This window comes from Sturnira hondurensis, unplaced genomic scaffold (assembly GCF_014824575.4).
Source record: "Sturnira hondurensis isolate 20B ecotype Veracruz unplaced genomic scaffold, ASM1482457v3 Scaffold0024822, whole genome shotgun sequence".
NCBI classification, from domain to species: domain Eukaryota; kingdom Metazoa; phylum Chordata; class Mammalia; order Chiroptera; family Phyllostomidae; genus Sturnira; species Sturnira hondurensis.
Genome location: NW_028097453.1, coordinates 291,620 through 304,218, shown reverse-complemented (window position 1 = coordinate 304,218; position 12,599 = coordinate 291,620). Strand labels below are relative to the sequence as shown.

General features: G+C 58.9%; 1 protein-coding gene across 1 annotated transcript; it reads right to left on the bottom strand.

Annotated features, from left to right (window-relative positions):
- Positions 1 to 11,956: 11,956 nt before the first annotated feature.
- UBL4B (ubiquitin like 4B) lies at positions 11,957 to 12,599 on the bottom strand. Its single transcript, XM_037038792.1, has one exon. It carries the CDS (start codon positions 12,473 to 12,475, stop codon positions 11,957 to 11,959), a length of 519 nt encoding a protein of 172 aa, XP_036894687.1. The 5' UTR covers positions 12,476 to 12,599.

The following is a 12,599-nucleotide window of genomic DNA, read 5'->3' as shown; positions in this document are numbered from 1 at the left end:
TCCAGCGGCCTCCACGGAGATGCAAACCCACTGGAGGCTGGTGGCAGCCGCAGTGGCCCAGGACGAGGCTCAGTCTCCCTTATGCGTCACCTGTGCCATCTCCATGGAGTTGAGGACACAGCCCACCTGCCCTGTCCCACCGAGGGTTGGCCTGCCAAACAGTGGACTGTCCCCACCTCTGAAGAGGGAGGCTGGGCCAGCCCGCAGCTGTGCCCTGGGTGAGCTTACCAAGACCGCTGGCTGCCAGAGTCCGGAGACAGTGCCGCCCTACTTCCATCACCGTCCCCCAGCTCGGAGCACAGACTCACTCATGGCTGGAGTCCATGAGTCCATGAGTCCATGGCATGAGTCCTGTGCTGGACTCATAGCGCAGACTCACTCATGGCTGGTTGGTGTTAGCGGGGGGGTGTGGGCAGAGCGCCGCTTCGGAGATGGACCCGACTCAGTCCTGGCTCTGTCCCCACTCCCGTGGCCTTGGGGAGCTTGTTGAGACTCTGTGGGCCTCAGCTGCTTCCCTGAAAAAGGGGACAGTGTTACCCACTTTGAAGAGCAGTTGTAAACATCGGAGACAGTGGTTATGAAGTGGCTGGCATGCAGAAATGATTTTAAAACCCATCGCCTCTGTTCCAGCAGGTGGGTGATGAAGTGCAAGTCCTTGTGGGTGGGTGGCCACTCCTCCCAGAATTCTGCTGGGTCTTCCCACCTGGCGCCTTCCTGGGCTCCGCCCAGTCTGCTTCGAAGCTCCTCCCACTTGGCTTCACCCAACAGAAGCCTTTCTGTCCCTCAAAGCCCCCTTTCAATGCTTCAATGCCACTGTCTCCCGCTGTCCTGCCTGGTCCCCTCCAGCCCACAAGAGGTCCTAGAGCGACTCTGGAGCCAGTACCAGCAACTGGCCATGGTGCCTTCCTTCCGCACAGGGCGGACCCCGCCTTTAATAGCAGCGATAACAAGAACTACCATTCTGGGGCACCCTTTGCTGTACCAAGAACCTAACATGCATGAGACCAGCAGAGGACGAGAGGCTCATCTTCGGTCTCACAGCGGAAAGGTGTTGAGGGTGACCTAACCCAAGCCCACCAGGTTCCACGGCTCCTGCGTCCTCACCGTTGCCTATCTTCTCACTCTGTCCCGTGAGTGTATAAGCCACTGTGATGTGGCAGAAAAACCACGGATCCTGGAGTCAGCTAGAAATGGGTCCAAAGCTCACCTTCACCACTGACTGGTCGAGTGGGCGCCCTCGTCCAAGTCCCTAACCTCTGCAAATCCATTTCCTCACCTAGAGTTGTGAGTGGGGTTGGACACTGTGACACACAGCGACGGGCCAGCCGGGGGCAGAGTCAGGTCTAGAACTCAGGGCTCCTAAACCCAGCGCTCTGCTTTCTCCCTCGCTCCCTGCTGTTCGCGCTGAGTCTCAAGAAGGAGTCGGGACCGGGGCCAGGACGTCTCCAACCATGGAGGAATTTGCTTTGGAGACAAAGAAAGACTGACTCCTGGCAAGGAGAGTCGCTCCTATTTCTGCGCCAGACAAATGGGAAGCTGCCACACAGCCCGTGATAAATCTTTTTGCTAAAGATGGTGCACCGCTCTGGGCTGGTTATGTGCAGTCTTTGGACGGCATACAAGTCAATTACTGGGACCAAGTTCCCAGCACTGAAAGGAGATGTGTTCATTGAGGGGCTGTCACGGAGCCAGAACTTCCCAGGGACCCGGCCGAGAAATGGGTTCACTTCAAGCTGGATGGGGGTGACTGCACAGTAGCGGGACCTGCCTAGGGGCCCCATGGGGAAGGTGTCCCTCAGTCCCATTGTGATGGCTTCCCTCTGTGTTTGTCCCTGAAGCCACCGCAGGCTGCTGGGCCAGCCAGGACCAGTCTGCCCACGTTAGAATCACCAGCCTCACCTGCCCTCACTCCCAGCTGCCTGGATTTGGGGAAATGAGTTACCATTCCAGGCTGAACTCGGTGCACAGCAACAGAGCTGCACACAGGACCTTGCTCCCCCTCCACCCCCAGTCTCAGAGGCACTTCCTTATGCCCTGAGGTACTCCTTACCCGAGCCCTGCCAGGTCATCCGTCTGTACCCCGGCCCCCCAAAAGCCTCCCAAGCATGGCAGCTTGCTGAGGCAGACCCTGGAAACTGTTCGGGGCCAGCAACTCCAGCCTCCCTCACCCACCCAAACCCTAAATGAAGCTTGCACTCGTCCTCCCAGCCCAGAGATTTTAAACCTAATATGTTTGCTGCTCCAAAAGGGTCTTCCCCTGGCCTCATGGCGGCATTCGGTATTTCCGGACCAAAGTTTGAGGTCCGAGCAAGGACCCTGGCCTGGGAGGTGTGAGCCTCGATTACTGCTGTGCGACTTTGGACAGGCCGTTGACCTTTCTAAAAGACGTAGCCAGCGGTTCCTCCCAGCTCCAAAAAGTGCTAAGATTCATCCTTGGGGTTTCCAAGAAGGCAGCTGGGGATGGTTGGAGCATAAGATGAGGGGGCGGGGTGGCAAGAAATACAGAGGGGAAAGATTAAACGCAGAGGGCAATGGTCTGAATCACAAAGAACTTGAATGTCACACTTCAAAGCTTAGGTTTTATTTTAAAGCTCACGGAGGACAGGGGAATATTTTTAAGCATGGGAAGTAGAGTTGCCAGATTTAGCAAATAAAAAATACCAGATATCCAGCCAAATGTATACTGGGCACTCTGCATTTTATCTGGCAGCTGTGCGCAGATGCGAGCAGCAGACAGAGCATTTGGCCACTGAGTGGACAGTGCATGGGAGGGGACGAAACTGGGGGCAGAGAGACCGCTGGGAGGTCGTTATCACGTTCCAGGCAATAGCTGCAGAAGGTAATCTTTGCCAAGTGCTTGTTTTTGCCAGGTGCTGTGCTAGGCATGTTGTGTGTATAAATTCATCGAAGTCTCATAACAAGGTGTGGTATTGAGCATCGGTCCCAGTTTACAGGTGAGGAGACCGCAGCACAGAGAGGCTCAGTGACTTGCCCAAGTCACACAGCCTGTTAGTAGCAGAACTGAGATGGGAGTCCCAAGCCCACATGCTTCACCACTGAGACACAGTGCCACCCCTAGGTGCCAGGAGAACCTGACCCCAGGCCTTGCCGTGGGAACTGGGTGGCAGTTAGAAGCAGTTTTGAATTCAGCCCCAGTCCCGGGGGACTAGTGAAGACAGGAGAAGTGAGGCTCACCAATCTGACTGTATCCAAGTTCTGGGTTCAGATCACTTGATAACTTTCAAAGCAGGAAGAGAGGCTGGTAAGAAGAACCACCACCACCAATTCTCAGCATTGACCAAACGCCAGGAGACATTATCCACAGGATGTGAGGGGAGAGGGGTGTGAAGGGGGACTCGGGGCTCTGGTTGGGGAGGGCTGAGGGCCACCTTAACCGGAGAGAGTGGGAGGATGAGCAGCATGGGGGTCTGCACCCCCAATGTGGGGGTTCGCAGAGAAGATGAGGTCAGCCCAGGACGTGCTAAACTTACTGGATCCAAGACAGTGAGGCCATCGAGGCCCAGANGGGGCCAGGAGACATTATCCACAGGATGTGAGGGGAGAGGGGTGTGAAGGGGGACTCTGGGGCTCTGGTTGGGGAGGGCTGAGGGCCACCTTAACCGGAGAGAGTGGGAGGATGAGCAGCATGGGGGTCTGCACCCCCAATGTGGGGGTTCGCAGAGAAGATGAGGTCAGCCCAGGACGTGCTAAACTTACTGGATCCAAGACAGTGAGGCCATCGAGGCCCAGAAAGGTTAGGTGACTATCAGAGTCACACAGAAGGTAGATGTTACTGCAGGACCTGGAACTGAGGTCTCCTGACTATACCTGGGGTGCCTGGCACAGACAGAGCCCTAGTCTAGGTTAAAATGGGGGGCCCTGGCTGGTGTAGCTCAGTGGATTGAGCGTGGGCCTGAGAACCACATGATCGAAGTTCGATTCCCAGTCAGGGCACATGCCTGGGTTGCAGTCCAGTTCCCAGCAGGGGACTCAAGAGAGGCAACCATACATTGATATTTCTCTCCCTCTCTCCTTCCCTTCCCCTCTAAAGGTAAATAAATAAAATCTTTTTTAAAATCTTTAAAAATGGGGTGAGGTTGGAGACCCCCCCCAAACACAGTGTTCCGGAGCCACTGTCCGATGCCTATGCACTCAGCTCTGGGGGCAGGGTCTGCCCTTCAGCTCTGACTGCCGCCAAAGCCTGGGCCAGGCTGGGCGGAGTTTCGGGCCCTGTGAGCCCAGGGGAGTCTTTCTGCAAAGGTTTTTTTCTCCATCTGTGGAAAATGGAACGACATCCACAGCAAAGTCGTTACAAGGATTAAAGGAGCGAAATAAATGGGAGAGCGATGCCCCGGGCACATGTAATTAGTGACTGTGCCATTAGCCGGCTCTCCCGCCTCTGCCGCTACCCGTCACCCCTGCCGCTACCCGTCACTCCTTCCGTCCTGCTCCATCTCCCCGCCCCCCAACTCCGCCCTCCCATGGCCTCATCTTCCCCGGCTCGCTGGAGGCCCCGGGCAGGGTCCGGTCCAGGGAGTGTCGGCAGAGAAGCCACCTCCGGCCCAACCTGCTTGGCTCCGCCCCGCCCCCTTTCCACCCTCGCATGCACAGGGCAGCCCCCCCCCACCTCCAGTTCTCCAGGTGACGCACCGGGTGGACCCTCCTCCCTCCACATCCGCCCCCTCCCCCCACCTCGTTCAGGGAGCTCCGCCCACTGTTGCCCAGGGAACCGCCAGAGGTGGCAGAAGGGACAACAGGAGAGGCCCGAGGGGATGGGGAGGCTCCAGCCCTGATGGCCTGACAAAGTACAAAGCCTGTCCCTGGGGACGAAGCGAGGGACTGACGTCAAACTGAGGCTGAAAATACAGTCAAGAAAGTCACGCGGCTCCGTGAAAAACGAGCTGCTCGCCTGCCAGAGACCGGGGACGGGGAAAGAGACAGAGACCTCGGCTGTTCAAATCCCCACATCACGTTTGGCCCCTGGGACCCTCTAGGATGCCTGCTAAGAGGTCTCAGGGTCACCAACGCCCCATTGACAGACCGCGGCACCCCACACCCCCGGAGAACAGCCGGTGTCCTGAGACGGGGGGGGGGGGGGGGGCNGGGGGGGGGGGGGGGGGGGGGGGGGGGGGGGGCACAAGGTTCAAGGTACCAGCCCTGTCCCACCCTGGCCCCAGTGCGCTGGGAACACCCAGGGGGCCCAGAGAGCCAGGACCAGTGCCTGCGTGTGGGGTCCAGGTTCCTGCGGGCACTGAGCTGTGACATCCTCATCTCCCGGGAAGACCGCCTTCCTATCTCATTTTCTCCTCCCCCTCCCCCCTCCCCCCAAGGTCTTAGGAGTTGCCCCTTTCCTACAGGAGAGGCTGAAGTCTTGAGGTCTTGAGTTCTTCAGTGGCCTGGGGCCTGCAGGCAGTCCGTGTCACCAGGGCCCCAGAATCCTCTGGGGCGCGTGGTCCTCAGAGAGAGGTTTCCTGCCACTCTCAGACGTCCAAGGGTCTTTCCTGGACTGGCGTGAAAGGGGCAGAGGACCCCTAGGACGTGAAGCCCAGCCTGCGCTTGGGGCTTTCTGACACCCAGGGCGGGTGCTGTCGAAGGCAGATATCCCCGCCCCCACCCCTGCCCCTACCAACCTCTAGCCGCACCCCACCCCCACCTCCCGGCACATCCCCACCCCCCACCCCCACGTGTCGGCTCTCCTTAATCTTCTAGGAAGTAAAACATTCCCAGGGAAAGTGACAGGGGTTCCTCCCAAATTTTTCATCACTCGGTAGCAATAAAGACAAGGGAGCATTTAAGCTATTTTAACAAAATAAAGAAAATGTGAGTTCTCTCACCCCGGGGCTGGAGATGAGACTCTTACCTTCTGCGCCCCTTCCCGTCCCTGTATCTTTCCCGCTCTGGCCCTCCGCCGTCCCTTTAACCCCAGCTCCACCATCCTCCGCCGTCTGCAACCCCCCACCCCACTCCCCACCCCCAGCAGGACCTCTCCGCCATGAATTGCTCTCCCCTCTGAGCTTCTCCTCCACAAACAGACCCTCCCCTTGGGGTGCACGGCTCTTCCAGGGCAGAGCCCAGCCCAGCCCAGCCCACAGGGTCACGGAGCCTAACCAAGCAGGGCTCCCTGGGGACAGCCGAGGGCTCCCGCTGGTGCCCCGAGAGCACTCGCTCTTCCCACAGCCCCGGGGGCGTCTACCGAGCAGCAGCTTCTCTCCAGAGGCCTGCGAGCCTGAGCATCGCCCAGCACAGCCACGTCCAGCCGGGAAGGCCAACTCCTCCGGGTCGGCATTAGCCCTCCCCCTGCCCTACACCCGACCTGTGGACTTGAGCTCCATTCGGGGACCGGGAAGGATGTGACTGCCCTCTCTTAGGTCCCCAACTCCAGCACTGGCGCTGGGCTCAGGGGAGACACACAGGTGCTGGAGCCTTCCCTGTTACCCGGACTCTGTCACCAAAACTCCCCCACCCCCCCAGTCTCTGTGCTAGTGCGTGTGTGTGGAAGGAAGGGGGTGTGCACTCAGAGTGGGTCAGGGAGGCAAAGTAGGAGGGGACTAAAGAGCATCATTCAAGGTGAAGTAGCAGCAGTGGCCTGAGGTTGTCTGGATGCGAGCAGGGCCCTCCCCCTGCCCTCTCTGATGGACAGGGGCTTTGATCCTGGGGTCTGCGGCTCATAAATAACATCCCGGCAGGGGTACCCTGGGACTGCTCCGGGGGCAGCTGGCTGACAAGGTCATCTCATCGGGCAGACGGGGACTCACTACAGCTGTGACAGGTTTAAAGCCCGCCAGCAGACAGTAGTTACCTCAGATTTATCACCCGTCCACGAGGGCAGAGGGAGCCCTTAAATCACGGTGATGGGAAAGGCTGTCGGAGGGGGTGCAGGGCAGGTCGGCTGGAGGCAGGGGCTTCCTGCCAGCCCCTCAGGTTGCAGTCCTTTCCAGAGGGGGATTTACAGCCCAGGGCTGAGTAGCTGCTGCCTGGTAGCTCCTCTGGAGGAGCCAGGAGGAGGAGGGTGCCCCGTGCCAGCTGGGCTGGGCAAGGCAGAGCCGGGCTGGGAAGTTCAGGGACTTAGCACCTGAAGTGCCGGCCACCGCAGTTGTGAGAGGTGGTTTCCTGCCACCACGTGCCACCACCGACTGTGCCTGGCCAGTCCCACCTGCCCGGCAGCATGTCTGTCTGTAAGCAGCCCCAGATGTCTGGGCTTTTTCTGTGGCTGTGGTCTGTTTTAAGGTTTATATGTGCACATGAGGCCATTTTGCATGGCACCTGAGCCCTGGACCGGGTAGAGGCACCTAAGGATCAGTAGTGCACATGCGGGGGTGAGGGTGGGGTGGGGACGTACCCAAAGGTAGTGGGATCTGGGTCTCTCCTGTCCACGCCTGCCCACCGCATGAATCTGGATAAAAAGAAGAGAAAAAGACATTAGAAGACAGGAGAAAAGCTGGTGGTGTTAATACAAGGGCAACCACAGACGAAAGGAATGAGAGGGGGGAGAAGGGGGCGGGGCTGGGTTGCAGGGGACATAGGAACGGAGAAAGAGCTGAAAGGAAGCACCCAGATGTCCCATGACAAAGTCAAAGTGTGGCCACAGAGAAGGGGAGGGAAAGGGAGAAGAGGTGTAGGAAGAAAAGCAGGAAAGACGGGAAGAGGAGAAAGGTGACCCAAGGGGAAGGAGGGACGAGACGGTGGAGGAAGCACCATCTGTTTCCGAGGGCCCTGGGCCCAGGCTCTGCAGCTGCTCTCACTTCAGCTGGGTCCGAGCACGACAGCTGGTGGTGCTGGACCCTGCCCTGGGGCGGCCAGGCCCCACCACAGGCTGGCCACCACCCAGGACTGCTCAGACCACAGGTAGAGTGACCCAGTCTGGGGCAGGGACCCGGAAGGCCAGCATGTGCCACCTTGCAGAGACCCCACAGAGAAGGGGTCTCTGTTGAGGCAGACATGGGCTGACTATGCATGCAGGCACCCTTGCAAGCCCAACAGCCGCCCAGCACACAGACACGTGTCCCACGTGTCCCTTCGCATGTCCCTACATATCCTAGAGACACCTCTGTCCCAATGACCAGAGGCAGGTGCTACTGCCTCACACACAGCACAGTTGGTCCCGGCCCTCGAAGTCCCGACAGCACTCGAGCTTCCTGCGTCTGCAGCCTTCCTGTTTGCCCTTGAACCTACTGCATGGGGTCTTCCAGCCGAGTTCCCCGAGCCAGGTGGGCCAGCTGGGCTCCAGCAGCCTGAGCCCTGAAAGGCACAGTCTGGACCCAGGCACTGAAGCGGGACAAAGCCCACAGTGCCTTCCTGCAAACCCAGCTTCACCATGGTAGGCCCCACGAGGTGGGTGTGAGCAGTTGGGGCGCTTGCGTGTTTGTGGCCACGCACCTGAGGTGTGTCTCCCTGTCTGTGCATCACAAGGCACCCAGCAAGTTCAGAGGCCAGTGTGCTGAGCCAAGCAACAGGTCTCCAGTTGTGACGTGGGAACCTCTGGGTGTCAAGAAAAGTCCCTCGGGATCCCTTTCCATCCTACACATGCTCAAACGCCGCCTCCTCCATGAAGCCTCCCTAAGACTCAGCTGTGCTCCCACAGCTCCTGGTCTGAACCTGACATTTTAATTGGCTCATTACCCGTGATTTCACTCATGACTTCACCAGTGATTTTCACGCAAAGTATATGACACAGTCACCACCTGCTGTGGCAGACAGACCTCCAATCAATGTCCAGAGTGGGGTCCCCTCACTCTGAATGTGGGGAGGACCTATGACTCTCTGGGGCTCTTGGAACATTTTAAACCCTCTCCTTCTCCAAGATCTGCGAGAATTTTTATCCTGATGAGTAATTCCTAGCCCCATCACTCGGGACGATGGGCCAAAGCAACATCACTGGGTAACGGCACATCACCGCTTGTCAAACCTGGGCAGCAGGGGGCGCACTTCTCCCTAACCTGCCTTCTCTGGAGACAGGCTCCTTCCTCCGCCACCAAGCTCAGTCCTTAGCACATATTAGGGCCACCATCCATGTATATTAATGGAGGACTAAAAATCTGATGGACTGGCAGGTGTGTCTCGGTTGGTTGGAGCGTTGTCCCACAACCAACAGGCTGCAGGTTGGATTCCCAGTCAGGGCACATACCTAGGTTACTGGTCGATCCCACGTTGGGGGAGGCAGCCAATTGATGTTTCTCTCTTGCATCAATATTTCTCTCTCTCCTTTCCTTTCTCCCAAAAATCAAATTTTTAAAAAAAGCCCTCAGGTGAGGATAAAAAATAAAATTAAATTAAAAATAAAAGACTGATGAAATAACGCAGGAACCAGACTGTTTTTCTGGGAACCAGGGCGCCTAGGGGGTTAGCCTTCCGCGGATACAGGATGGAGCCGGGAGAGACCAGGCTGCTCTGTGGGCACAACGCTGGACACCGGGTGGGGTGGCCTCTTGCTTCAGCAAAGTTGTCACTTGTGGGGACCTGGTGTCCTTCCCTGGTAGGAGAGAGGTGCTATGGGCCTCAGGTTCAAGAGTGTCATACCCACCGTCCCTCAAGTGGAGACAGCAGCAAAGGGCACCGAGAGCCTTCAGCGGGTTTGTTGGCACAGGTTCAAATCCACCTTTGGGACACGGGGGACCTGGGCACAGAGGAGGCTGTCCACGGCAGGCAGCCCACGAGCTGGGGACCTCTGCACAGAGTGGGACTCGAACCCACTGCTGGAGCATGAGGGGCAGCTCTGCCTGCAGCCTCCCCGTAGACACCCCCCCACCTCCAAGTTCATCCAGGAGAGGACAAAGCCTGCCCCCCAACAGTGGGAGATGCAGTCTTGAGGAGGCCTGTCCCTGGGAGAGGTGACAAACAAGTTCTCACTAAGCTCCAGGGGCTAATGCGTCCTATCCTGCCTCAGCTTTTGTGGGGACAGGAGCTGAGGTGGGAGGGGCTTGGGAGGGTGGGGTCAGGGGCAGGAGGCAGCCAAGGCACAGAAGGATGGGACAGCTTTCCTTCCCCCTGGTCTGGGGCTGCAGCCCTGCTCCGCTGTGGCGTTGGGGACAGAAACAGGGGAGGGGCTGCTCTCAGCCAGTACTGACTCTCCCACTAACCAGAGGGAAAAATAAAGGCCCCTCCACCCTTCAGGCCAGCTTCTCTCTGCAAAGGAAATAAAACGGCCCACTTACTTTTATTGCTCACAGTTTTCCTGGGAAATGGGCTATTAGTTCCCCTAATGTGGAGATAATGGGCTCATCCCCCTTGCGAATGGCACAGCCCCAGCACTGAGGGGCACAGAGCCAGCGGGAGGCCTCTTCTGACGAGGAGGATGCAAGGCCTGGTAGCAGGCAGGGACCAGGACCCTTTGGGGAACCCCAGGCAGGCTGGGGCTCCCACAGCCTGGCTCCAGCCACCCAGGACAGAGTCCTTCCTGCCCCAGGAAAGGTCACTTCTGTTCTCGAAAGCCCCAACTGTCCTCTCCTCTTGACTGATGGGAACAGAAGATGGTCCTTGGGTGAATGAGGGTGTCTCTCACTCTGGGGGTGGGGAAGACCACTACTAAGCAGCTTGCAGAGCCAGAGAGAGGGTTCCCGGGGTCTCCCTGCCTGTCACTCACCTTGCCCCGGAAGACACCATGCAGTTGTACAGTGTTTGCATCTAACTCTCAACCACACCTGGGGTAAGTGGGTGCTCTGAGAGTGAGCCGGAGTCAACAGGTGGAAACCGTGAGCCTTGGGCAGGAGGAACAAAGGCCATGCAGCAAGGCAAGGGCGGGGCTCGGCCTGGACTTGAACCCAGCCCTGAAGGTCCGGCACAGAATGGTAATGTGAGCCTGGCTTGCTTCCCTCCAGCAACTACTTTGTCCCCTTCCCTCTGCCTTCTTCACCGGGGATGGAGTCACCACAGTGAAAGCATTTTGGGACCTTGCCAGGGACGGGGGTCTTAGTGAATTCCCTGCCCCCCTGTACACAGGGTGGGGGCTCCTCCACTTAAGAAGGGCCACTCTCCCACACCAAGAACGAAGGAAAGGGCAGGCCCAGGCCCTCCCCACCGAGGCCCAGCACCCTGCGAGGCGGTGGCGGGCGCCTGGGCCTGTAGTCACACGGGCCATCCTCCATTTCCATGTTGCTGCTTTGCTTGTCTCCGATGCCCTGTTTCTCCATCTGGGCTGCATGCTTGGGAAGGCAGGGACCCTGACTGGTACAGTTTTGCCCTGTGGGAGCCAGGACAGTGTGGGGCAGGTAAGGGGGCCTCCATGGCAGCGGTGGACGGGTGACTTGGGGCAGACACGGGACATGGCTCTTTTCACGCTGGGCCTGGTGAGGGGGTGACAATGCCCTTTCTACCCGAGTCTCAGTTTCCTGCTGCTCCTGGTCTGCACGCATCTCCCTGAGACCTCCAGACCCGGCACACAGTAGTTGCTCTCCTTCCACTCCCACCTGGTGGTCCCTAACCCTAAAGCTGTGAAGGCACAAGCAGGCAGACAGCAGGGGCAGCCTGACCCAGGGAGCAAGGGGCAGCTTCCTGCCATCCCCCTTCTCGGCTGTCGGGGCCAGAGGGTTGGCTCCAGGGCCCAAGGCTGGAGGAGAGTGAGCCCACATCACCTTCCTGTTCCAGAGGAGAGGGAGGGTCTGTCTAGAGCCTTAAAGCTTTGCTAACAGGGCGCTAAACGGGCGCTGGATGTGCCTGGCAAACCGCCTAGCCCAGACTGGTGCCCAGTCTACGAGGTGGGGGCAGCCTTTGACCACACTTTTGGGCTGCCCATGGGGGTCATCGAAACCCCTTCAAGGGGGTGGCGATGGGCGGATTCACTCCATGCTTCCAAGGGGGAACCACAGAGAGGATGGAGGGGTCCAAAAGCCCTCCAGCTGCTTCCAAGTTTCAAAGAGGGGTAAGGAGACAGCGACATCAGTAGGCACTAGTGGGGAGGCACCAGGGAACACAAGGAGGAGGCTGGGCAAATTTGAATGTGCAAATGAGTAGGATGGCTGGTTTACTGGTCAGTCCCCGCCTCCCCCACTCCCTCCCCCTCTTCTCTGGGCACTGAGGCCACAGCCTCAGACTCCTCCTTCTCCCCTGGCTCCTCTGGCAGCTCCTCCTTGGTCAGGAGATCCCGTGCCAGCAGCTCCAGGTGCCCCAGGCTTATCCTCCGCAGGCGATCTTCGTGTTCCCGCCTCAGCAGCCGCAGCACCGCCTTGGCGTCCTGGGGCCCGAAGTGCTTGGCGAGGACCCCGCGCAGCTGGTGCCACAGGGGCTGGGGCTGGAGGGCCTGGGCGGGCGCCGTCTTCTCCGGGGGCCGCATGATGACATTGATGGAGGCATTGGGCCCGATGCAGTAGTCGGAGAGACACTTGTCATCCGCCAGAAGCTGGCCGCGGAAGAGCAGGTGCTGCTGCTCCTCGGGCACCTGCAACCGCTCCGACACCAGCTTCTTCAGCGTGGCCACGCTCTCCTGCCCCGACACCTTCACACTGCATCTCCGGCCCAGGAGGAGCTTGACCGTGAGGAACATCGGTAGAGAGCAGAATCAGGAGGGACCCATGCTCCGGTGGCTGCCCTGAGGGTGAAGGGGCCTGCAGGAGGCGGCCGCTGCTCCCTGTCAATGAAGGGTGGTGGCCCCACAAGGCCAAGAACTG